Source organism: Choloepus didactylus, chromosome 1 (assembly GCF_015220235.1).
Source record: "Choloepus didactylus isolate mChoDid1 chromosome 1, mChoDid1.pri, whole genome shotgun sequence".
Lineage (NCBI taxonomy): Eukaryota > Metazoa > Chordata > Mammalia > Pilosa > Megalonychidae > Choloepus > Choloepus didactylus.
In genome coordinates this window covers 227,277,764-227,302,260 of record NC_051307.1, presented here as the reverse complement: position 1 = coordinate 227,302,260, position 24,497 = coordinate 227,277,764, and the positions used below count along the sequence as shown (strand labels likewise).

Here is a 24,497-nt window from a genome sequence, read left to right as displayed (position 1 = left end):
ACACTTCACTAAATCTGGTATTGTCACCCCACACTCAAAACATTAATGTCAAACTAAATACTAAACAATTCAATTTCACAAATACTGTTTCCCTTCAACAAAGGTAACCCTAAAAACAAAGACCTAAAAGAAAAGTATTTTAAATGACAAAGAATCTGAGAAACACCAACATTTTTTAAAAGATCAACTTTATTTTCATTCAGAATGTCCCCCGAGGGCAATGTTTTAACAAAGAGCTAAAAACGATTACGGCTTGGGGAAGAAGAGGGACTCCAAATTAAAAAAACAAAACAAACAAAACAAACAAAAAAACTTAAGTAGAATACTTCCATAAATTGGTGCTTTTCATTGTCAACATAATACAAACTTATCTTATTGACACATAGGTTCTATAGAAAATACCAAATATAAAAAAGAAAAAATATTAAAATATTCTCTGATTAATAAATATTTCCACTGTCACAAACCAATTTTTAAAATCTGAATACAACTGACACCTATAAAGTGGTTCAAAGAAATAGCTATAAATATTTAAAATATTTCTCTTAAATATTTTAAGAGAAAACATAAGTATTACATGTCACTAGAAACACAGAACCCAGTCTGGAATTCTAATGGACAATCAATTATGAAAACAATCAGAAACAAACGATTTGTAGTATTTTGCTAAAACTTAAACCTTAAAAACAGTAGTAAGTGCATACCCATTAAATCCAGTGACAATTTTCAGTATTCTTTCCTTCATTTCATCAAAGGGAATGTATTCGACATTAGGGTTGGGAGGACCTCTTGGTTCAGGAGCTGAAGTTCTGAAATCATCCATGACTTTCTCCAGTTTGAAAATAAAATAACCTTTAAATTGGGACCACTGAATCCTATAAGCAAAAAATTAAGAAAATAAAATTCCATGTAGCTTTACAATTCTTGAACATAAAGCACAAATGTAGAAAATGTGATTTCATTTTCCATGACACTAATTCCATGACACTAATAAGATCCAAATACACAGAAGAATATCTTTGATTCAGTAACATGGACCACAGTCACTCTGACTCACAAGCTAAAGACTGTTCCCATCCATACCCCCTCCCCCCAAACATACAAAAGTCAAATCCCCAATTATAACCTTTAAAATGAACTATCTCTGGCTGAAAGCCCATTGTTTGCTAGGCACCATTATTTCGTTTTGACTCTCTCCCTCACAACAACTTAACCCCATTTAAAACAGGTTATTAAGAAAATAGTCCCAGGTCACATTTATAATCTTAAATGAGTAAGTCAGAATGAATCCAAAGCCTAAGCACTTAAACATCTGAGTTACATGCTTACATGCAGTAGTAAAAGTTTGTCTTTTTCCTGTTAAGTAAGTCACAAAATAAGCTTCAATTTCTCCTTTAAGCTAATTATTTTCAGGATCTCATGTAATTTAAAAGTATATATCATAGGTTCTACCCAACAAGTATCTGCAACATAAGAATACATTGTTTTCTTAGGTACTTTTCATAGCTATTCACTTATTAAATAAACATACACATACACACCTCTGTATCCCTTCCCCCTCACCTTTTACCACTAAAGGAAGAGGGATTTTGTGGTGATACCGGCCTAAATAGTCTACATTCCAGGAGACCCAAGAGTCAGGAATGCCAACCATTTCCCGGACAGAAAGCACACCCTTTAGTGGCAGGAGACAGATCTCTCACACCAGTGACTGCTTAAACAAAATTACAGAATACTCTGGATGAGGAACTTGCTAATCTGCCATCACTTTTTCCTCTAAATTATGGAAACAATCCCCAAAGTGTGGTCCAAGATGTCAAAGCTATTTTCCTAACAAGACTTACTTGCTTTATTCACTGTACTGACATTTACACTGATAATGCAAAAGCAATGATGGGTAAACCGCTGGGACCTAGGCACAAACCAAGTCAGTAGTACTAACACTAGCAGTCAGTCACCACTTCCCTCACAAGCACAAACTCAAAGTAAAAAACAAAAAACAAAAAAACAAAAAACAAAAAACAGAAGGGTGTCTTTTTCACTTAAGAAAATTTAATAAAACAATAAAAATGATAAACTGTATTGTATCTCAACCCTTGAGTACCTGTCTTTTTAATATTCTATTTGACAAAATGAGAAGTATGCATAAGACCACTTCTGTTGCATATCAAAGTACTATGAAGTCTCAAGGAACAACATGAGTACGGCTGCCAGCTAAACTATCCACTATTTTCATAGATTATCATTTTTACTTGAAAGAATGACTATTAAACAAATTGTGGTTACTCAGACACTGAGAACTTGGTAGACATTTTCTCACAAATGAATACGGTGACCCTGTCACTTCAAGAGAAACAAATGAAGTTATCTATTGCCAAAGATAAAATTTGAGCTTTTAAGATAAAACTGAAAAAAAATTTATTCTCTAATACGAGCTTGTCAGGTTTCTGAAAATTTCCCAAAACTTTTATAATATGATCAGTGGTGCTATAAAAGATACTGTGATTTTTTAATATGATATAATGAGATATAACAACATTTGAAGATCCTGTGTAACTCAATGCACCAATATTTTCCAATGATAAATGCATAATGTTACAAAATCATGCAAGGGGTAAACGATACATGCAAAGTGCAAGATAGACCAATGAAAATTTTTTATGTAAAAGCATATGAAAAATTCACTAACATGGTTTCACATTCCAAATTATACTTAACCTTTAAGAAACTACTTCTTACAAGTTTTACTGCAGTATGAAAACAGAATATCTATAATTACTCATGGCTGTTTTCTTCATGTACTTCAACTAAAACACAATAAAAGATTAAATGGAGAAGCAATCATGAGAATACAGCTACTTCTATTAAGCCAGACATTGTACTATTATTTTTAATGTTACAAGAAAAGCCACTAGGGACTTCCGGAAGATGGCGGTTAGGAGAGACAGGACAAAAAAAATCTCCATGAAAAATACTAGATAAAAGACAGAAAGTGACTCAGAACACCAGTTCCAGCGATGCACCAGCTGGACAAGGTCTGCTAAATCCACAGAGACTGTGCACTCGGTGAAACTAGGAGTCTGTGTACTGAACGAGTGAGTGAGCCTGCTGGATACCCGGCAGCCATGCTGCAGTATGGGGAACCCGGGATTGGCGTTTGGAGTCGCACTAATTTTAAAAACCCAAAAGCGGCTGTGGATAAGGCAGCCAGAACCACACAGTGAAGCATGGCAGGAAATGCGTCCCCACAACCTGTGGGCACGCCTCAATATCTGGTGTGGACAAATGCCTTTCGTGCACCCGCTAATTGTCTCAGAGCTAGGAAGGAGGAGGTAAGCAAAAAAGGGGAAAATAACCAGGCCCCCTACAGCCATCTTCCCACAGGGCTGGGAATGCTCTGCCCGGCACCATCGCTACAGCCTAGAGTTGCAGCAAACAACCCAGTGTGATGAGAAGTGTTTCCAGCAACACACGCACACACCACAATCTCTGGCATGGACAATAGCCTTTCACACACTTGCAGCTAATTGCCCCAGAGCTAGGAAGGTGGAGGTGCTCAAAAAAATGGGGGAAATTAACACGCCCCATACAGCCATCCCTTCAGCAATCTGGGAACGCCCCTACTCAGCCCTGTAACCCAGAACATTCCTTGGGGGACGACGCTCACTTGTGACGTAGCAGTCTTCCCTCAGCAGAGGCCCTAAGAGGCCATGGATTGGCAGAGGGACCCACTCAGAAGTCCCATGGACCATTCACCAATACCAGGGTCTTGTGGGTCAGCAGCAGAGACAAACTGTGGAGAGACTGAACTGAAGGTTTACACTCTTGAAACAGCTATCTCCAGAAATACCTGGGAGGTTTAATTATTAAAGCCGCCCTCCCTCACTAACCACTTAAGACACACACCGCACATTTAGGGTGGGCAGCACCAACTACACACACCAAGTTTGTGTGCACCAATTGGACCCCCACAAGAGTCAGACCCCCACTCAAAGTTGGGAAGAACTGGCTTGAGGGGAATAGGTGGCTCGTGGACGACACATGCTAGTTAGTTAGAGAAAGTGTATGCCACCAAACTGTAGATCTGACAAATCAGAGATAAGTGTTTGAATAAGCATACATATCCTCAAAAAAAAAAAAACCTACCAAGTTAAGCAAATGCCAAGAGGGCCAAAACAGAAAATCATAAAGCATATGAAGAAACCAGATGATTATCGATAACTCAAACCCAAACACCCAAATCAAAAGATCAGAGGAGACACAGTACTTGGAGCAACTGATCAAAGAAATAAAGACAAACAACAAGAGCATGGAACAGGATATAAAGGACATGAAGAAGACCCTAGAAGAGCATAAAGAATAAACTGCAAGGGTAAATAAAAAAACAGATTATCCTACGGAAATAAAAGAAACTGTCGACCAACTTAAAAAGATTCTGGATACTCACAGTACCAGAGTAGAGGAAGCTGAACAGTGAATCAGCAACCTCAAAGAAGACAGAACAGTGAAAGAACAAAAGAAAGAACGGGGAAAAAAATCGAAACAGACCTCAGGGATATGATAGATAATATAAAGCGTCTTAATATAAGACTCATTGGTGTTCCAGAAGGGGGAGAGAAGGGTAAAGGTCTAGGAAGAGTATTCAAAGAAATTGTAGTGGAAAACTTCCCAAACCTTCTAAAACAACATAAATACACAAATCATAATGCCCAGAGAACTTCGAATAGAATAAATCCAAATAAACCCACTCCAAGAGATATTCTGATCAGACTCTCAAATACTGAAGAGAAGGAGCAAGTTCTGAAAGCAGCAAGAGAAAAGCAATTCACCACTTACAAAGCATAAGACTAAGCAGTGACTACTCAGTGGCCACCATGGAGGCGAGAAGGTAGTGGCATGACATAGTTAAAATTCTGAGAGAGAAAAACTTCCAACCAAGAATTCTTTATCCAGCAAAGCTCTCCTTCAAATTTGAGGGAGAGCTTAAATTTTTCACAGACAAGCAAATGCTGAGAGAATTTGCTAACCAGAGACCTGCCCTACTTGAGATACTAAAGGGAGCCCTACCGACAGAGAAACAAAGAAAGGAGAGAGAGAGAGATGGAGAAAGGCTCACTACTAAAGAGATTCAGTATGGGTAAGTTAAAGGACGTTAAGAGAGAGAGGGGGAAAAAACGTATCTGACAAACATAAACTAAAGGATAGAATACCTGATTCAAGAAATGCCTTCACAGCAACTCCACTATTTACTTCCTACAGGAGCTAAAATACATAAACTGTAATGATAAATCAGTGGTTTTGGACTCAATGTAAAATATGTAATTTTTGACAAGAACTACATAAAGGTGGGGGCATGGAGGAGTAAAGGAACATAGTTTATGTGTCCTATTGAAGTTTAGTTGGTATCAAAGAAAAACAAGATTGTTATAGGTTTAAGAGGTTAAATTTAAGCCCCACAGTAAAACACAAAGAAAGTATCAGAGAATACGACCATAGAGATGAATAGTAGAGTAGGGGTTAAGAGAAGTGGGGGAAGGGGCAATGGGGAGTTAAGAAAGGAGTGCAGGGTTTCTGATTGGGGTGAAGGGAAATTTCTAGTAATGGATGGTGGGAAGGTGATAGCATTGCAACATTCTAAATATGATTAATCCCACTAATGGAATGCTAGGGAAGGGCTGGAATGAGAAGATTTAGGCTGTATATGTTTCCAGAAGTGAAAAAAAAAAAAAAAAGAAAAGAAAAAAAAGACAGTCTAAATAGATAATGACAATTAAATGCCAAGGATGATCCTGGATGGGATCTGAGGATGGAGGAGAGGAGGCTCAAAGGGACACAGTTGGGACACAAGAAGAAAAAAAAAAGGGAAATATAGAATGTAAACTTTGTATCAATGTTGAATTTCTTGAACTTCTTAGCTGTGCTTAATGGGAATACATAAAAGAATGTTCTTGTTCATGGGAAATGTATATGTGAATTATACTGTTTGTTCAAGGATGTGTGGAGCCTGCTATCATATGTTCAGAAGACAGAGCAATAGATGATGGATGATAGGGAGGGAGGGAAAGAAAGAAATGGTGGTGTGACAGGATGTTAAAGTTGGTGGATCGGGGTATCGGGGTAGGGGGGTAGGGCTATGCTGGAGTTCTGTGTATGGGGTTTGTATCATTTTTGCAACTGTTCCTGTAAGTATGAATTTATTTCAAAATAAAATTAAAAGAAGAAACCACAATTTAAGGCCAAAAAAAAGAAAGCAGGAGTAGCAATATTATCTCAGATAAAATACACTTTAAATGCAAGGATGTTATGAGAGCAAAGAAGGCCACTACATACTAATAAAAGGGGCAATTCAACAAGAAGAAATAATAGTCAAAAATGTTTATGAACCCAATCAAGGTTTCCTAAAATACATGAGACAAACACTGGCAAAACTAAAGGAAGCAACTGGTGTTTCCACAATAATTGTGGGAGACTTCAACACATCACTCTCTCCTATAGATAGATCAACCAGACAGAAGACCAGTAAGGAAACTGAAAACTTAAACAATCTGATAAATGAATTTGAATTAACAGAACATTACATCCCAAATCACCAGGATACACATTCTTCTGTAGTGCTCATGGAACTTTCTCCAGAATAGATCATATATGCTGGAACATAAAACAAACCTCAATAAGTTTAAAAAATTGAAATTATTCAAAGCACATTGTCTGACCACAATGGAATACAATAAGAAGTCAATAACGATAAGAGACTTAGAATATTCACAAATACCTGGTGGTTAAACAACACACTCCTAAACAATCAGTAGGCTAAAGAAGAAATAGCAAGAGAAATTGCTAAATATATATAGATGAATGAAAATGAGAACACAAGATATCAAAACCTATGGGATGCAGCAAAAGCAGTACTGAGCAGGAAATTTATAGTGCTAAATGCAAACATCGAAAAGGAAGAAAGAGCTAAAATCAAAGAACTAATAGAGCAACTGAAGAAGCTTAGAAAATGAACAGCAAACCAATCCTAAACCAAGTAGGAGAAAAGAAATAACAAGGATTAAAGCAGAAATAAATGACATAGAGAACAAAAAAAATAGAGGATAAATAACACCAAAAGTTGGTTCTTTGAGAAGATCAACAAGATTGACAAGCCCCTAGCTAAACTGACAAAATCAAAATGAGAGACGACTCAAATAAACAAAATAATGAATGAGAAAGGTGACATTACTGCAGATCCTGAAATCTGAAAAAATTAAAAGACGATATTATGAACAACTGGTATGCCAACAAGCTGGATAATGTAGAGGAAATGGACAACTTCCTGGAAACATACAAACAACCTAGACTGACCAGAGAAGAAACAGAAGACCTCAACCAACCAATCACAAGCCAATCACAAGCAAAGAGATCCAATCAGTCATCAAAAAACTTCCCACAAATAAATGCCCAGGGCCAGATGGCTTCACAGGGGAATTCCACCAAACTTTCCAAAAAGAAGTGACACCAAACTTACTTAAAATTGTTCAAAACACTGAAGAAAATGGAACACTACTTAACACATTTTATGATGCTAACATCAATCTAATACCAAAACCAGGCAAAGATGTTACAAAAAAGGAAAAGTATAGGCCAATCTCCCTAACAAATACAGATGCAAAAATTCTCAACAAAATACTTGCAAATCGAATCCAAAGACACATTTAAAAAATCATACACCATGACCAAGTGGGTTCATTCCAGGCATGCAAGGATGGTTCAACATAAGAAAATCAATGTATTACAACACATTAACAAATCAGAAGAGAAAAATCAAGTGATCATCTCAATAAATGCTGAAAAAGCATTCTACAAAATCCAACATCCCTTTTTGATAAAAACACTTCAAAAGATAGGAATTGAGGGAAACTTCCTCAATATGATAAAGAGCATATATGAAAAAAACAGAGCCAGCATAGTACTCAAATGGCGAGTGACTGAAAGCCTTCCTTCTAAGATCAGGAACGAGACAAGGATGCCCACTGTCACCACTGTTATTTAACACTGTGCTAGAAGTGCTAGCCAGGGCAATCCGGCAAGACACAGAAATAAAAGGCATCCAAATTGGAAAGGAAGAAGTAAAACTCTCATTATTTGCAGATGATATCATCTTATATCTGGAAAACTCTGAGAAATCGACGATACAGCTATTAGAGCTAATAAACAAATTTAGCAATGCAGCGGGATACAAGATTAATGCACATAAGTCAGTAATGTTTCTATACACACAGTAATGAACGAAGTGAAGAGACACTCAAGAAAAAGATACCATTTTCAACAGTAACTAAAAAAAATCAAGTACCTAGGAATAATATTAACCCAAGATGTAAAATACCTATACAAAGCAAACTACATAACTCTACTAGAAGAAACAGAAAGGGACCTTAAAAGATAGGAAAATATTCCATGTTCATGGATAGGAAGGCTAAATGTCATTAAGATGTCAATTCTACCCAAACTCATCTACAGATTCAATGCAATCCCAATCAAAATTCCAACAACCTACTTTGCAGACTTGAAAAAGCTAGTTATCAAATTTATTTGGAAAGAGAAGATCCCTCAAATTGCTAAAGACACTCTAAAAAAGAAAAACAAAGTGGGAGGACTTACACTCCTTGACTTTGGAGCTTATTATAAAGCCACAGAGGTTAAAACAGCATGATACTGGCACAAAGACAGACATATTAATCAATGGAATCAAACTGAGAATTTGGAGACAGACCCCCAGATCTACGGCTGACTGATCTTTGATAAGGACCCCAAAGCCACTGAACTGGGACATAATACTCTTTTGAACAAATGGGGCTGGGAGAGTTGGATATCCATATCCAAAAGAATGAAAGAGGACCCCTACCTCACACCCTACAAAAAATTAACTCAAAATGGATGAAAGATCTCAATATAAAAGAAAGTACCATAAAACTCCTAGAAGATAATGTAGGAAAACATCTTCAAGACCTTGTATTAGGCGGCCACTTCCTAGACTTTACACCCAAAGCACAAGCAACAAAAGAGAAAATAGATAAATGGGAACTCCTCAAGCTTAGAAGTTTCTGCACCTCAAAGGAATTTCTCAAAAAGGTAAAGAGGCAGCCAACTCAATGGGAAAAAATTTTTGGAAACCATGTATCTAACAAAAGACTGGTATCTTCCATATATAAAGAAATCCTACAACTCAATGACAGTAGTACAGACAGCCCAATTATAAAACGGGCAAAAGATATGAAAAGACAGTTCTCAGAAGAGGAAATACAAATGGCCAAAAAAACACATGAAAAAATGTTCAGCTTCACTAGCTATTAGAGAGATGCAAATTAAGACCACAATGAGATATCATCTCAAACCAATCAGAACGGCTGCCACTAAACAAACAGGAAACTACAAATGCTGGAGAGGATATGGAGAAACTGGAACTCTTATTCATTGTTGGTGGAACTATATAATGGTTCAACCACTCTGGAAGACAGTCTGGCGGTTCCTGAGAAAGCTAGATATAGAGTTACCCTTCAATCCAGCAATTGCACTTCTCGGTACATACTCGGAAGATCTGAAAGCAGTGACATGAACAGATATCTGCACGCCAATGTTCATAGCAGCATTATTCACAATTGCCAAGGGATGGAAACAACCCAAATGTCCTTCAACAGATGAGTGGATAAATAAAATGTGCTATACACACAAGATGGAATACTACACGGCAGTAAGAAGGAACAAAGTTGTGAAACATATGACAACATGGATGAACGCTGAAGACATAAAGCTGAGTGAAATAAGCCAGACACAAAAAGAGAAATATTATATGCTACCACTAATGTGAACATTGAAAAATATAAAATAAATGGTTTATAATGTAGAATGTAGGGGACCTAGAGATAGAGAGCAATTAGTGAAGGGGGAACGATAACTTAGTAAGAACAGGTAAGTTATCATGGGTAAATTTAACATTCTGGGAATGCCTGGGAATGGCTATGGTTTGTTAATTTCTGGTGGGGATGGTAGGAACAAGTTCACAGAAATGTTGCTATCTTAGGTTATCTGTCTTTCTTATCCCTTTGCTGGGTTATAGTCTATGTATTTTCTTGAGGTAGAGTAGGAACATGTTGGAAGTAAAATAGTTATTTTAGGTTAGTTGTCTTTTTCTTATTCCCTTGTTTTGATTTGTTTGAAATGTTTTTTGATTGTTTTTGTTTTTTTTTATTTTTTTGATATACTTAATAGGTAATTAAAAAAAAACACACACATCGAAAAAAAAATATGCAGAGCCACCCTGAAGAGCTAGGGCAGAATGCAGGGGTGTTAGGATTCCCCACCACAATGGTTGCTGATGTGCTTGTAGACATTGGGAATTGGCGGTCTGAAGTGCCGAGCCCTCTATCAGGGGACTTGCCCTTGGGAAGACTATTACTGCAAAGGAGAGGCTAGGCCTGCTTGTAATCGTGCCTGAGTCGCCTCCTGGATGCCTCTCTGTTGCTCAGATGTGGCCCTCTCTCTCTAGCTAAGCCAACTTGGCAGGTGAACTCACTGCCCTCCCCTCTACGTGAGATCTGCCACCCAGGGGTGTAAATCTCTGGCAACGTGGAATATGACCCCAGGGAGGAATCTAGACCCGGCATCGTGGGATGGAGAACATCTTTTTGACCAAAAGGGGGGTGTCAAATGAAATGAAATAAGTTTCAGTGGCTGAGAGATTCCAAAAGGAGTCGAGAGGTCACTGTGGTGGGCACTCTTATGCACAATATAGATACACCTTTTTAGGTTTTAGTGAATTGGAATGGCTAAGGGTAAATACCTGAAACTGTCAAACTACAACCCAGAACCCTTGAATCTTGAAGACAATTGTATGACAGTGTAGCTTATGAGGGGTGATGCTGTGGCTGGGAAAGCCATGTGGATCACACTGCCCTTTCTCCAGTGTATGGATGGATGAGTAGAAAAACAGGGGCAAAACAAACAAACAAACAAATAAAACTAAAGGAAGAATGGGAGGGGGACAATTTGGGTGTTGTTTTTACTCTTGCTTTCACTTTTTCTGGTACAGGGAAAATGTTAAAAAATATGGATCGAGGTGATGAATGAACAACTATATGAAAGTAATGTGAGCAATGGATTGTATACTTTGGATGATTTTATGTTATGTGAATAAATCTTAAAAAAAAAGAAATGCCACTAATTTCACTAAATTTTTTTTAAGAAACTGTGGCATTTAAAAAGTGTTATTTGGGGTAACATGTAAAGGATTTACCATTGTTATTCTTAATTTAATAAATATACTTTTAAATTGCTCAGTTTTACTTAAAAACATCATAACGAAAAGCTGTCATCCTAATTTTTTAATGCAGAAATATATTTTATGTATTCCAATATATTCAAAATACTTTAATATGTACCCAACAAAAAAACTGAGATATTTTACCTTTTTTTTTTTTACTAAGTCTTTGAAATCATGTATTTGTAATTATATTTCCATCACATCTCAAATCAGATTCAGCATATGTCAAATGCTTAACACCCACATGTGGCCAGTACTAATTTTTATGAATGTCAAGGGAACCTATGTCCAAAATCTTTGAGAACCACCAGTTAAGGAGATAGGTATATATAGTAGGACAACTGCACTGGAACAAAGAAGGGATGCTAGAGTCCCTTCCCTTATGAAGATGATTCATATATCAACAAGGAAATCGTGAGTAAAGATTAAGTTCAGGGTGATAACATGGTAGCACACATACTAGAAAGTACTCCCTTCACAACAACTCCAAATGTGAAACAATTCTGTTAAGCACCACGAAAGAAGGATTTAGTTGTTATATAATGTTAACAGCAACCAATAGAGAGCTAGGGCAGCACTACTATTATCAGATGATGTTAGTATATATAATCCCTTTGTTACAAGGGACAAAGAAGATCACTATACACTGATAAAGTATAACCAATAAAACATAGGTATAAATATATATGCTCCAAACGTCAGAGTCCCAGAATATATGAAGCAAATATCGACCAATCTGCAGCAGAAACAGACAGCTTGACGTTAACAGAAGACTTCAATATACCACTTTCAATAACGACTAGAACATCTAGACAGATCAATAAGGAAACCAAGGACTTGATAACAGCAGAATGCACATTCTTCTCTAGTGTACACGGATCATTCTTCAGAAGAGACCTTTCTGTCAAGTCACATAACAAGTCTTAATAACTTAAGATAAAATTGAAATCATACAATGTATCCTTCACATTCATTCACAGTGGAATGAAGCTAGAAATCAAAAGCAGAGAGAAAACTGGGATGTCCCCAAATATGTGGAACTCAAACACATTCTTTAATAACAAATGGGTCAAAAAGGAAATCAAAAGAGAAATGAGAAAATAACTTGGGGCAAATAAAAACAAAAACACAAAAACCAAAACGTATGGGATGCAACTAAGGTAGTATTGAGAGGGAAATTTATAGCTCTTATAATGCTTATATTGAAAAAGAAGAAAGATCTCAAATTGGAGACCTATGTGCAGACCTATGTGCAGAACTGGAGGATCTCAAAGAAAAGCAAACTAAACCCAAAGCAGGCAGAAGGAATGAAACAAAGATTAAAGTGGAGATAAATGACATACATGAGAATTAAAAAACAAGAAGAAATCAATGAAACCAAACGTTGGTTCTTAGAAAAGATCAAAACTGACAAAGCTTTAGCTAAACTAACAAGAAGAGAGAGAGGATACAAATAAATAGGATCGGAAATGAAGGGAGGATGCGTTACAATTGACCCCACAGGGGGAAAAAAAAAGGATACTAAGAATGACTGTATGTCAACAAATTAGATAACCTAGATAAAATGGACAAATACCTAGAAACACACAAACTACCTACACTGACTCAAGAATAAACAGAAGATCTCAAGAGACCTGTAACAAGTAGAGATTGAATCAGTAATCAAAAACCTTCAACAAAGAAAAGCCCAGGACCAGAGAGGACTACACTGGTGAATTTCACCAAGAAGAATTACCACCAGTCCTGCTAAAACTCCTCCAAAAAAGTGAAGAGGAGGGAACACTTTCTAACTCATTCTATGAGGCCAACTTCAACCTAATACCTAAGCCAGATAAAGATACCCCAGAAAAGAAACTTACAGACCAATATCTCTTATGAATATAAATGTAAAAATCCTCAACAAAATACCAGCAAACTGAATCCAATAGCTTATTAAAAGAATTATACACCATGACCAAGTGGATTTTTCCCAGGTATGCAAGGGTGGTTCGACATAAAATCATTTAAAATTTTACACTACATTAATAGAATGAAGGAAAAAAAACACATGATCATCTCAACTGATACAGAAAAGGCATCTGATAAAATCCAACACCCCTTCTTTATAAAAACATTCAGAAAACTAAGGAACTCTGTGCAAGAAGCAAGGTTTACTTACACGATTTTTTCTGTAAACCCACAACTTCTCTAATTAAAAAGAAAATGAAAAAAAAAAAGGAAAAGTTTAAACACCAAAGGAAAAACACAACTTTCCATTGGGAAAACCTGGAAAACAATCCTTTACATAGTGATCAGGATTTAATATTATCATTAATGAGACACGCTGGCATAATGTACCTCCTGATATGATGCACTGAAAAGGTTACAACATCAATTCCCTGGCATCCTTGGCAAAAATGCATAACCTGGATTTAATAACAGGAAAATATTAGACAAACCCAAACTGAAGAACATAATACTTGACCAGTAATCAGCAAAAGTGTCACCATCATGAAAAAAAAACTGAGAAACTGTCATCAGTTAGAAGAAACTAAGTACACATGATAACTAAAGGCAATGTGAGATCCTGAACTGAATCCTGGACCAGAAATAAAGGACATCAGCTGGATAATTGGAAAAATTTGAATAATATCTGTAGCTTAGTAACACTGATTTGTTTTCATCGTTGCGTCATGGTTATATAAAATGTTAACATTTGAGGAAACTAGGTGAAGAATATAATGTGATTCTTTGTACTATTTTTGTAACTTTTTCTAAATCTGAAATTATTTCTAAACAAATAAATTAAAAATTAACAACATGAATAAAGAAAAAAAACTGAGGGAAAGATTAAGACATTTCCAGACAAACAATAGCTGAGGGAGTTCATCACCAGTAGATCAGCCCTACAAGAGAGATCTGCAGGTTGAAAGGAAAGGTCAACACAGACAATAGAGCAAAGCCTCATATAAAAATAAAGACCTCCAGTAGCAGAAATGATGTGGGTAAATATAAATGCCAGTACTATTGTATTTTTGGCTTGTAACTCAACTTTTTACTTCCTACCAGACATAAGAGGTAAAAGCATACAACGTAACAAAAAAAATCGCTGGTTGTGGACTCACAATGTATAAATATGAAACCTGAGCAAGAACTATATAAAGATGGGGGAACAGAAAAGAGGTGCATAGTCTGTGTATACTATTGAAGTTAAGCTGGTACCAAAGCAAACAAGACTTTAGGATATTAAATTTAAGCCCCATGGTAACTACAAAGAAAATTCCAGAGAACATGCAAACTCATAGATGCAGAAGTAGAGGTGCTAGTAGCAAGGGCAATGGGAAGCAAATACAAAATGAGTGTAAGGTTTTTGTTTGGGTGAAGAGAAAGTGACAATAATGGATAATGGTGAGGGAGGTACCAACACAATGTGAATGTGATTAATCCCACTTAGTATTATGCTCGGGAGTAGTTAAGATGTATGTTTCCAAAGATTAAAAAAAAAAAAAGGAAAAAGAGCAACTGAGACAACAACAATTAAATGCAATACACTGAATACATTACACTGGACAGAATCTAATAAAGGAGAAAAGGCTCAAAAGGACCTTATTGGGATATACAAAAAAAAAAAAAAAAAAAGGCATATGGACTGTTAGCTCTAAACAAATGTTAAATTTCTTGAACCTGATAACTGCACCTAAAGTGGTTAAAGAGTTTTCTTAGGAAATGCACACGGCAGTATTGTAAGTGTTCAAAGAGTATTATGTATACAACCTACATTTAAATGTTCAGAAAACGGATTATTAAATAGACAAACAAATAACTGGACTGACAGAATGATAAGACAAATGTGGCAAAAATGTTAAAACTGGTGGATGCAGAGATCTGGGGCTATGCTGGAGTTCTTTTTATGGGGTTTGTATTATTTCCGTAAGTGTCCTGTAAGTTTGAAAGTATTTCAAAATAAAAAGTTTAAAAAAATTATGCTAAAGAAACCAGTTATGAAACTCCACATTATAAGATTCCATTAACATGAAATACCCAGAATAGTCAAATCTATATAGAGACAAAGTATATTAGTATTACCTAGGGCTGACAGGGGATAAAGAGGTAATGGCTAAAGAATACAGGGTTTCTTTTATGGGTGATGAAAACATTCTACAATTGTGTTGAGGGTTGCATAACTCTGTGAATACACTAAAACCACTGACTTGTACACTTTAAATGGGTGAACTGTATGGTATGTAAAGTTTATCTCAAAAAAGCTGTTACACCCCCCACCCCCAAATTGGTGAGTATGATTAGTAAAAGCTACTTGCATGATTTTTTCTTCCCTTTATTCCTTATTCGATTTTGAGAAGAGAAACTTGAGGTCTAGTAAGCAGAGGCAGCACATTTTAGTTTGGACACTTAATATTACTTTTTCATTAATAGACAATTGCCAATGGTTCCTAAAATTTACTGTTACATTTCACCAGACACCCCACTTGCAATTAACTAACACTTAAACATACCAGGTAAAGTTTTGACAATCACCATTGAAACAGGACTCCTAGAGTTGTTGTTTCCTAAATTAAGAATTCTTTTTGTAGCTTGAATAACCACTCACTAATTCAATGAATTTATGAATTAGAATTTCCATATACACCAAGGTTTTTAATCCATTTTTGCATTAACCACTTGCCAATCCATCTGTGCTATCCAAAACAAAGCCCATTAAAGGAATAGCCAGAATAAACAAGCGAGTGCCACCAGGTAATTTAAGTAAGCCACGAGAAGCTTCAAAGAATCCACAACGCTAACTCAAGCAGCAGGACATTTATCTAAAATGAATTATATACGCACTGTTTGTGAAGTATCAAAAGGATCGCACAGAGTTACCCTAAATTAGATCTGAGCGATCCAACTCAACAGATAACTACTAAGCCAGATGCGGATGGAAAAAAAAAAAAATTTAAAAATGTGCAAGATAAAGCTTTTTGCTGAAACACAACTAAACATGTTTCCCTGAAAACTAGGCAATTCGGAAACAAAAACAGGCCAAGGGCAAATGGACTAAAAATTTGGCAAAAAATATATAGTTTTTTTAGGAATGCACTAACTAGTTGAGTGTAAGTCAGAAAAGAATCACCTTTTTAAAATCTTATTTTTCAATATGAAAATGAAAGTATTCTGAACAAATGTTCATGAGACATTAACACAGTTTCAACTTAGGAATCAATTCCTCCACATACAATCTTCCTCTAAAATACAATACATATCCAGAATTTGCTCTGTTGAAATTAGCTCAAGGATTTACTGAAATTCATTACCCTTTTTCTTTAAAGTAACCTTGCTCCCCTTCGCTTCCATTTCTTCTTGTTCCCTTCCACTTTCCCCTTTTTGCAGTTTTCCCCAAAGAAGGCAAAAACTATTCATATGTTTAATAACTATATCCTACCAAACTCCACATTAACTTGTTCTTTTTCTTCGTTAAGTACTCACGAGTCTACACTAAAACAAAACATATTTCCTTTACAATCCTCTGAAGAATTTAAGATGTTTCTCAGCATCTCAAGGACAGAAAACCCACCTCATCTTCCCAGCTGGTTCTAGGGCATTTTAGTGGCCACTGGCCACCACCTTAACTTGATGCCTCCTACTATTCCAAATTCCATTAAGATCATGGAAGTCCTTCAGTGTCTTTTCTTCTGTTCTCTTCAAATCTAATCTTCTACTCTCTACTCAACCCAACTGGATTCCACACAAAATCTGTGTGAGAAGTTGATACTAGAGATGGCTTCACAGGTGAGTTTTACCAAGTACTGCAAGAATTAATACCATTCCTCCTCAAACTCTTCTAAAAATTGAAGAGGGAACACTACTTAACTCATTCTATGAAACCAACATTACCCTAATACCAAAGCCAGATAAAGATACTACAAGAAAACTTCAGACCAATGTCTCTAATGAATATAGATGCAAAAATCCTCAACAAAATACTTAGCAAACAGAATTCAACAGCATATTAAAAGAATTGTACATCATGACCGAATGGGTTTTATTCCAGGTTTGCAAGTGTGGTTCAAGACAAAAATATCAATTAATGTAACACACCACGTTAATAAATTAAAAGGGGAAAACCGCATGATCATCTCGATTGATGCAGAAAAAGCATCTGACAAAATTCAGCATCCTTTCATGATAAAAACACTTCAAAAGGTAAGAACTGAAGGAAACTTCCTCAACATGTTAAGGGGCATATATGAAAAAACCACAGCTAACATACTGAAGGGTGAAAGACTGAAAACTTTCCCTTTAAGATTGGGAACAAGACAAGGATGCCCACTGTCACCACTGCGTCTGAAGTTCTAGCTAGAGCAATTAGTCAAGAAAAAGAAATAAACGGCATCCAAATTGGAATGGAAGAAATAAAACTTTCAGTTTGCAGATGACATGATCCTATAATTGAAAATCTAGAAAAAAATGACAGCAAAGCTTCTTGAGCTAATACAATTCAGCAAAGTGGTGGGGTACAGAATCAACATCCAAAAAAATCAGTAGTGGTTTCCATACACTCTAACTCACACCCTGTTCAAAAATTAACTCAAAGTGGATCAAAGGCCTAAATGTAAGAACCAGTACCATAAAACTCCTAGAAGAAAATGTAGGGAAACATCTTCAACATCTAATGGTAGAAGGTAATTTCTTAGACTTTACACCCAAAGCACAAGCAACAAAAGAAAAACAGATTAAATGGGAACTCCTCCAAATCAAATACTTCAGTGCTTCAAAGGGCTTTATCAAAGGGTGAAAAGACAACCGATCCAATGGGAGAAAATATTTGGAGACCAAATATCTGATAAGGGTCTGATATCCAGTATATTATAAAGAAATCCTACAATTCACAATAAAAACACAACCCAATTTTTTTTAGTGGGCAAGGAACATAAATATCTATTTATCTAAGAGATATATGAAAAGATGTTCAGCTTCACTAGCTATTGGGGACATGCAAATCAAAACCACAAAGAGATATCATCTCACACCTTCTAGAACGGCTGCTATTAAACAGTCAACTACAAGCACTGGAGAGGATGAGGATAAACTGGAACACTTGATCACTGCTGGTGGGAATGTAAAATGGTATAGCTACTGTGGAGGATGGTTTGGCAGTTCCTCAGTAAACTAACCATAGAGCTGTTTTACGCCCTGGCAATACCGCTACTCAGGATGTACCCAGAAGATCTGAAAAAAGAAACATGAACATACATTTGTACTCCAGTGTTCATAGCGGCATTATTCACAATTGCCAAAAGATGGAAACAACCCAAGTATCCATCAACAGACGAATGGATAAAATGTGTGGTATATACATATGATGGGTTATTATTCAGCATAAGAAAGAATGAAATCCTGAAGCATGTGACAACACAGATGAACCTTGAGGACATTATTTTAAGTGAAATAAGTTAGACACAAAAGGACAAATATTGTATTACCTCACTGACATGAACTAATTATAAAATGTAAACTCATAGACATAAAATACAGAATATAGGTCACCACGATATAGAATGAGGCTAAAGAATGGGAAGCAGTTGCTTATGTGCAGAATGTTTAACTCGGGTGAATATAAATGTCTGGAAATGTACAGAGGTGACAGTAGCAACATCGTGACAATACTTAGTGCTGAATGGTGTGTGAGTGTGGTGGCAAGCGGAAGTTTAGAGTCACGTATGTCACCAGAAGGAAAGCTGGAGGTTAAAACATGAGACTATATAAATGCAGCGAATCTAGTGGTGGACAATGTTAGTGATTAACTGTACAAATATAAAAAAAAACTTTCATTAACTATAGCAGATGTATTACAAGGAGTCAATAGAGGGGTATTTGGGGGGGAAATGTACCTACTGAAAACTATAGACCTATAGACTACAGTTAACAGTAATATTTTAATACTCTTTCATCAACAGCAACAAATGTACCATAACAATACTATGGGTCAATAATACAGGGAGATAAGAACTATAGGAGGATTAGGGTTTTCTTTTTTATTTTTAATTCTTTTCTGGAGTAACGAAAATGTTCTAAATTTGATCATGGGGCTGTATGCACAACCATGTGATGACACTGTGAATCACAATACTCTGTGATTCTATACTTTGGATGGTTTCTATGCTGTGTGAATGTATCTCAATAACACTGCATTTTAAAAAGATGGGGAAAAAGCCCGTACTCTTCAAAAAACTATTTAACTCAGTTAGTGTGTTACAGAACTCAGTCTTAATTATAAGACTGAGGCAAATAAAAGTAAGTAAATTTAATCTAGATATTGAATGGAAGATTGGCAAAAATAACCCAAGACGTTGTAAACTGCTTTACACAAAATCACAACAGTATTTTAAGAACTAATTTAAAATTTGTATTACTACCTAAGAGAACCTACAGGGGAAATCCCAAACCAGCTAACAGTCTTTTCACATGTGGCCATGCCATGCCACACTATTATTGTGTTATTTTTATAAGATCAACTATTGCACAAACATTAAAAAAGATCAACAGAACAGACCAGAAGGCACAGGAAGTAGATCATACATATATGGAAACTTGGTATATGGGAAAGGACAAACTATTAAGTAAATAATCTGAGTATTATCATGACTACCCCAAAATTTTGCTACTGTTTAAAAATAAAAGATTTTTTTTTCTTTTCTGATTATATCAATAGTACATGACCAATGCAAAACAAATTGGAAAAAACAAAAAGATAAAAACAAAATGAAAACTACTCATTACTGTATCTGTGTGACACCCGAGACTTGGAGCTAGAGCTTGGCAGCTACGAATGTCAGTATTACCCCCATACGGCAACTGTTGAAAGAGCTGAAAAAAAATTCAGACTTTGATTAAAGATATGAACGAAGTCGATCTGGTTAGGACTAAGGAAAATCAGGCCCAAGGATAAAGGATGATACTGACTGGGTTTTAAAACTACAACTTTTGTATGAGAACAAAAGAGGAAAATATTTATTTGGTGCAGGATCTACATTTTCTGTAGCACACTAGATAATTTAATTTGTACGATCAGTTTCTTCGAAAACTATAGGTGCATGGAGCTGTGAATGGGAAGTAGGATTTGGTGAGTTTCTACAGGCTAGGGTGAAATCCTGATACATACCAGAGTCATATGGGCAGAGTAAAATCGTATTTGCAGGGCCTCCTGAGGAACTGGAGAGAAATGTGAAATGCTGGACTTCCCTACCTGGGTTTTTGCTGACTTTCCCGCAAACACTGAGGACTGCCAATTTAGTGGGCTAAGCCTTCGATCTGGGGGCTTTCCCTTGTAAGTCTAGTTGCTGCAAGGGAGAGGCTAAGCCTACTTATAATTGTGCCCAGGAATCACCCCCAGAGAGCCTCTTTGTTGCTCAGATACGGCCCACCCCCCTAAAACCACTCAGCAGGTGAACTCACTACCCTCTTCCCTACGTGGGATACGACACCAAGGGGTGTAAATCTCCCTGGCAACGCAGGAAATGACTCCTGTAGATGAGCCTGGACCCAGCACTGTGTGACTGAGAGGATCTTCTTGACCAAAGCGGGGAAGAGAAATGAAGTAAAATAAGATTCCAGTGGTTGAGAGATTTCAACTGGAGTTGAAAGGTCACTCTGGAGGGTATTCTTAGGCATTATATAGATATCATTTTTTAGTTTGTAGTGTGTTGGAAAGGGAAATACTTGAAGTTGTAGAACTGCAACCAAGTGACCTTAATTGCTGAAGACGACTGTATAACTATGGAGCTTGCGCAGTGTAACTGTGAAAACCTTATGGCTTGCACTCCCTTTATCCAGTGTATGGACAGATGAGTGGAAAAATGAGGACAAAAATTAGTTGAAGAAGAGGGTGGGATGGAGGGAACGAAAGGATTAAGGTGTTCTTTTTTGCTTTTATTTTTATTTTGGAGTAATGAAAAGGTTCAAAAATTGATTCTGGTGAACGCACAAATATATGATGGTGCTGTGAATAACTGTACACTGTGGATGACTGTAGGGTGTGTGAATACATCTCAATTAAACTGTATTAAAAAAGTAAATGAACAATGAGGGGGTGGAGTGGAATGGGATATTTTGCATGTTTTTTTATTTCAATCTTTTTTTGGAGTAAAGAAAATGTTCAAAGTTTGTGGTGATGAATGTACAACTGTATGATGATACTGTGAATAACTGATTGTACACTTCAAATGACTGTATGTTATGTGATTATATCTCAATAAAATTGCATAAAAAAACTACCCATTAACTACCCAGTGATAATAGCTAAAGTACATTTTAGTGTATTTCTTGCCAATCTTTATTCTATAGTGTTCTATATATTTAATTAGTAAAACTTGACATCATAATTCAATATCCCCATCTTGCCACCTGATTAACTGTGGGTATTTTTATAGGACAAATAGTCATGAAAATAAGATTTTTAATCACATAAGGTTGTACCACAATTTATTTAATAATTACTTTTTTGGGACGACCATTGTTTACTCTTGGCTCATTACAATTAAAAAGAATTCTGTGATTAACATACTAATTGTATGCATCTCTTCATCAACTTAGGATTCATTCCTACAACTGGAATTACTAAGTTAGAAGGTATGAAGTATATATATATCAAGACTTTTGATACTTTCACATGTCCTCCAAAAACACTGTTTCACTTGCTTTACAGACTCACCAGCAGTATATAGAAACATCATTTTGGTCAAGTACAATAATGTTTCAAAAAGTGCCAATTTGGTAAAAGAAAAACACTTCAATTTGGATTCTTTTCATTCCTAGTGAAATTGAGTATTTTTCCCTATGCTTAGTATCCACAAGACATTTTTTTGTGTGCTGGTAAATAGGTCCTGTACAATCCCTCACCCCAGGATTTCTCAACCGTGACACTATAGACACTTTAAGCCAGAAAATCTTCTGTGGTTAGAGGGCTGTCCTATGTATTGTAGAATGTTGAGCAACATTTAATGGTCTCTACCCACTGGAAACCAGCAGTATCCAACTCAGCTGTGACAACCAAAAATGTCTCCTAACATTGCCAAATGTTCCCCAGGGTACAAAATCATCCCCAGTTAAGGACCACTGCCCTAGCCCCTTACCTTTTAAAATTCTGTCTTTATTATTCTCATAATATTTTTGAAAAATCAAATTACAATGTTTCTCAAGCATGAGCCTAACTTTTGAATTCTTTTTTGGTGCTGGCTGCTTCAAAAATCAAATTTGTTATTTTTATAACACAAATATTGAAATGACACAAAAAATAACATTAGTTTAAATGATCTTATTTTGAAACTTCCTTTGAAATACTACATATTATGTTATTCATAAAATCGTATCTAGCTATCTAAAGATGGCATGATACTGCTCCTAAGCAGTGAAGTTGACACAAATTCTAAAGGGAAAATATGTGCTACTGAAATTGAATTTTTGAAATTAAAGTGCTAAATAGCTCATGATGGTTGTACACATACAGGAGTCAATCAGAAGGAAAAGTAACACTAACTTTCAGATGACAGCTTATGGTAAACTTGGGTTTCTTTTTTGGCAACTTGTATGTTCATGATAAGGAGAATTCTAACAAGCCTGAAGAGTCAAGTTACTATCTTCCACTCACCTACCTCTCCTTACCAAGTTGAAAAAAAAAAAAAAAATTCAGAATTTTTTAGTGTGGGTTCAGGTTAACTTTCTTTATGTTTAACTCTTGGTTAGCCTTTGAGCCCTTGTTGAAAATCTTTGTCAAATCTATTAATATGCTAACACAGTTCCTTCTGTTCCATAAAACAGATAAACTAAACGAAGACAAATCTCTAATAGCATGACCCAGGCTGAAGAAAGCTAAGAAGATACTGGATTTTTCAAATAGCATAGTTAACTGATTGAAATTAATCTACTTTCCTCTCTGCTACTAGAAGTCACTCCAGAGATCGGTACATTCCTCCTGTCCGGCATTTGCCAAAGCCCATGTAAGACCTGGGCTCTTTCTTAGTTCTACCAATTCATCCCATAACATCAAATCTTTCACAGAAGTCTAGAAGAAATATAAATCATTGATCACTGACTAACAAAATTAGTCTGTAAAACAAGATATAAAGACATTAAACAGGTAGAAAGCAAAACAAAATAACAGTTACAGAGATTTTAGTTACGGTACAACAGAATCTAGAGAAAATGAAAAGATCAGTGTGCGCTTAGGGCCATGAAGGAAAGAAACACTTCAGGACAAAGTTGGGACTTTAAGTGGGAATTTAAAAGGCTGAATATGAAAAAAAGAAGTGGAAAGGTATAGGAATTAAGTAAATATAGGAGAAGGAGATTAAGACTGAAAACAGACAAGAGTTTCTTAAACTTGGCACTACTTTTTGGGTCAGAAAATTCTATGTTATGGCTGACTGTCCTGTGCATTGTAGGATGCACACCAAAGGCTTCTCCACACTTGGTGCCAGCAGTATCATCCACCTCTCCTTCCCCAGTTATGACACCCCAAAATGTCTCCAAAAACTGCAAAATGAACCCTGAATGGGAAAATGGCCCTGGTTGAAAACCACTGCAATACACAACACCTTTTGCTGAGAATCACACTGGTTCCTGAAAAATAATTAGGCTGGAAAAATCAGAGTTGCAAGATCAAAGTATCACAAAATTGGAGGGACAAAATAGCATGAACATAAATCTTTTTTTAAAAACCAGAAAAATTCTAAAACATAGATGATTCTTTAAAAAGTAGAATCAAAACCTGCCTCATGAATCATTTCCAGTTGCTGAGAAGATGCTATGAAGAACTGACTACAATTTTTTTCTTGCATGTCATCTTCTCTGCATTAAGAAAGCTGGTAAGAAAAACAAAACAAAACAAAACCCATTACACATAAATCCAGAGACTAACACAAGTGGTGAACAGCAAAGGTAGCAATACTTGTTCAGTTTTCATTCTAGAAGGAGATGCACAATTTCTTTTACTGAAATATAAAAATGGGAACAAAAAGTAAGTGAATAATAGGGAGGGATTGGGGGCATGTGATGCTCTGGGTGTTCTTTCTCACTTTGATTTTCCTTTTTTTTGCAGTAATGAAAATGTTCAAAAATTGTGTTGATGAATGCACAACTATATAATGATACTGTGAACTGATTGTACATTCTAGATGACTGTATGGTATATGAATATATCTCAGTAAAATTGAATTAAAAA

The 24,497-nt window shown here is 36.0% G+C and overlaps 1 protein-coding gene across 1 annotated transcript in view; it reads right to left on the bottom strand.

The window, feature by feature from the left end:
- PPP4R2 (protein phosphatase 4 regulatory subunit 2) overlaps positions 1-24,497 on the bottom strand; it is an 84,405-nt gene that overhangs the window by 17,953 nt on the left and 41,955 nt on the right. Inside the window, exon 3 of the mRNA XM_037800385.1 lies at positions 705-875. Coding sequence (XP_037656313.1) covers positions 705-875 — 171 coding nt within the window. The remainder of the gene's footprint in view (positions 1-704; positions 876-24,497) is intronic.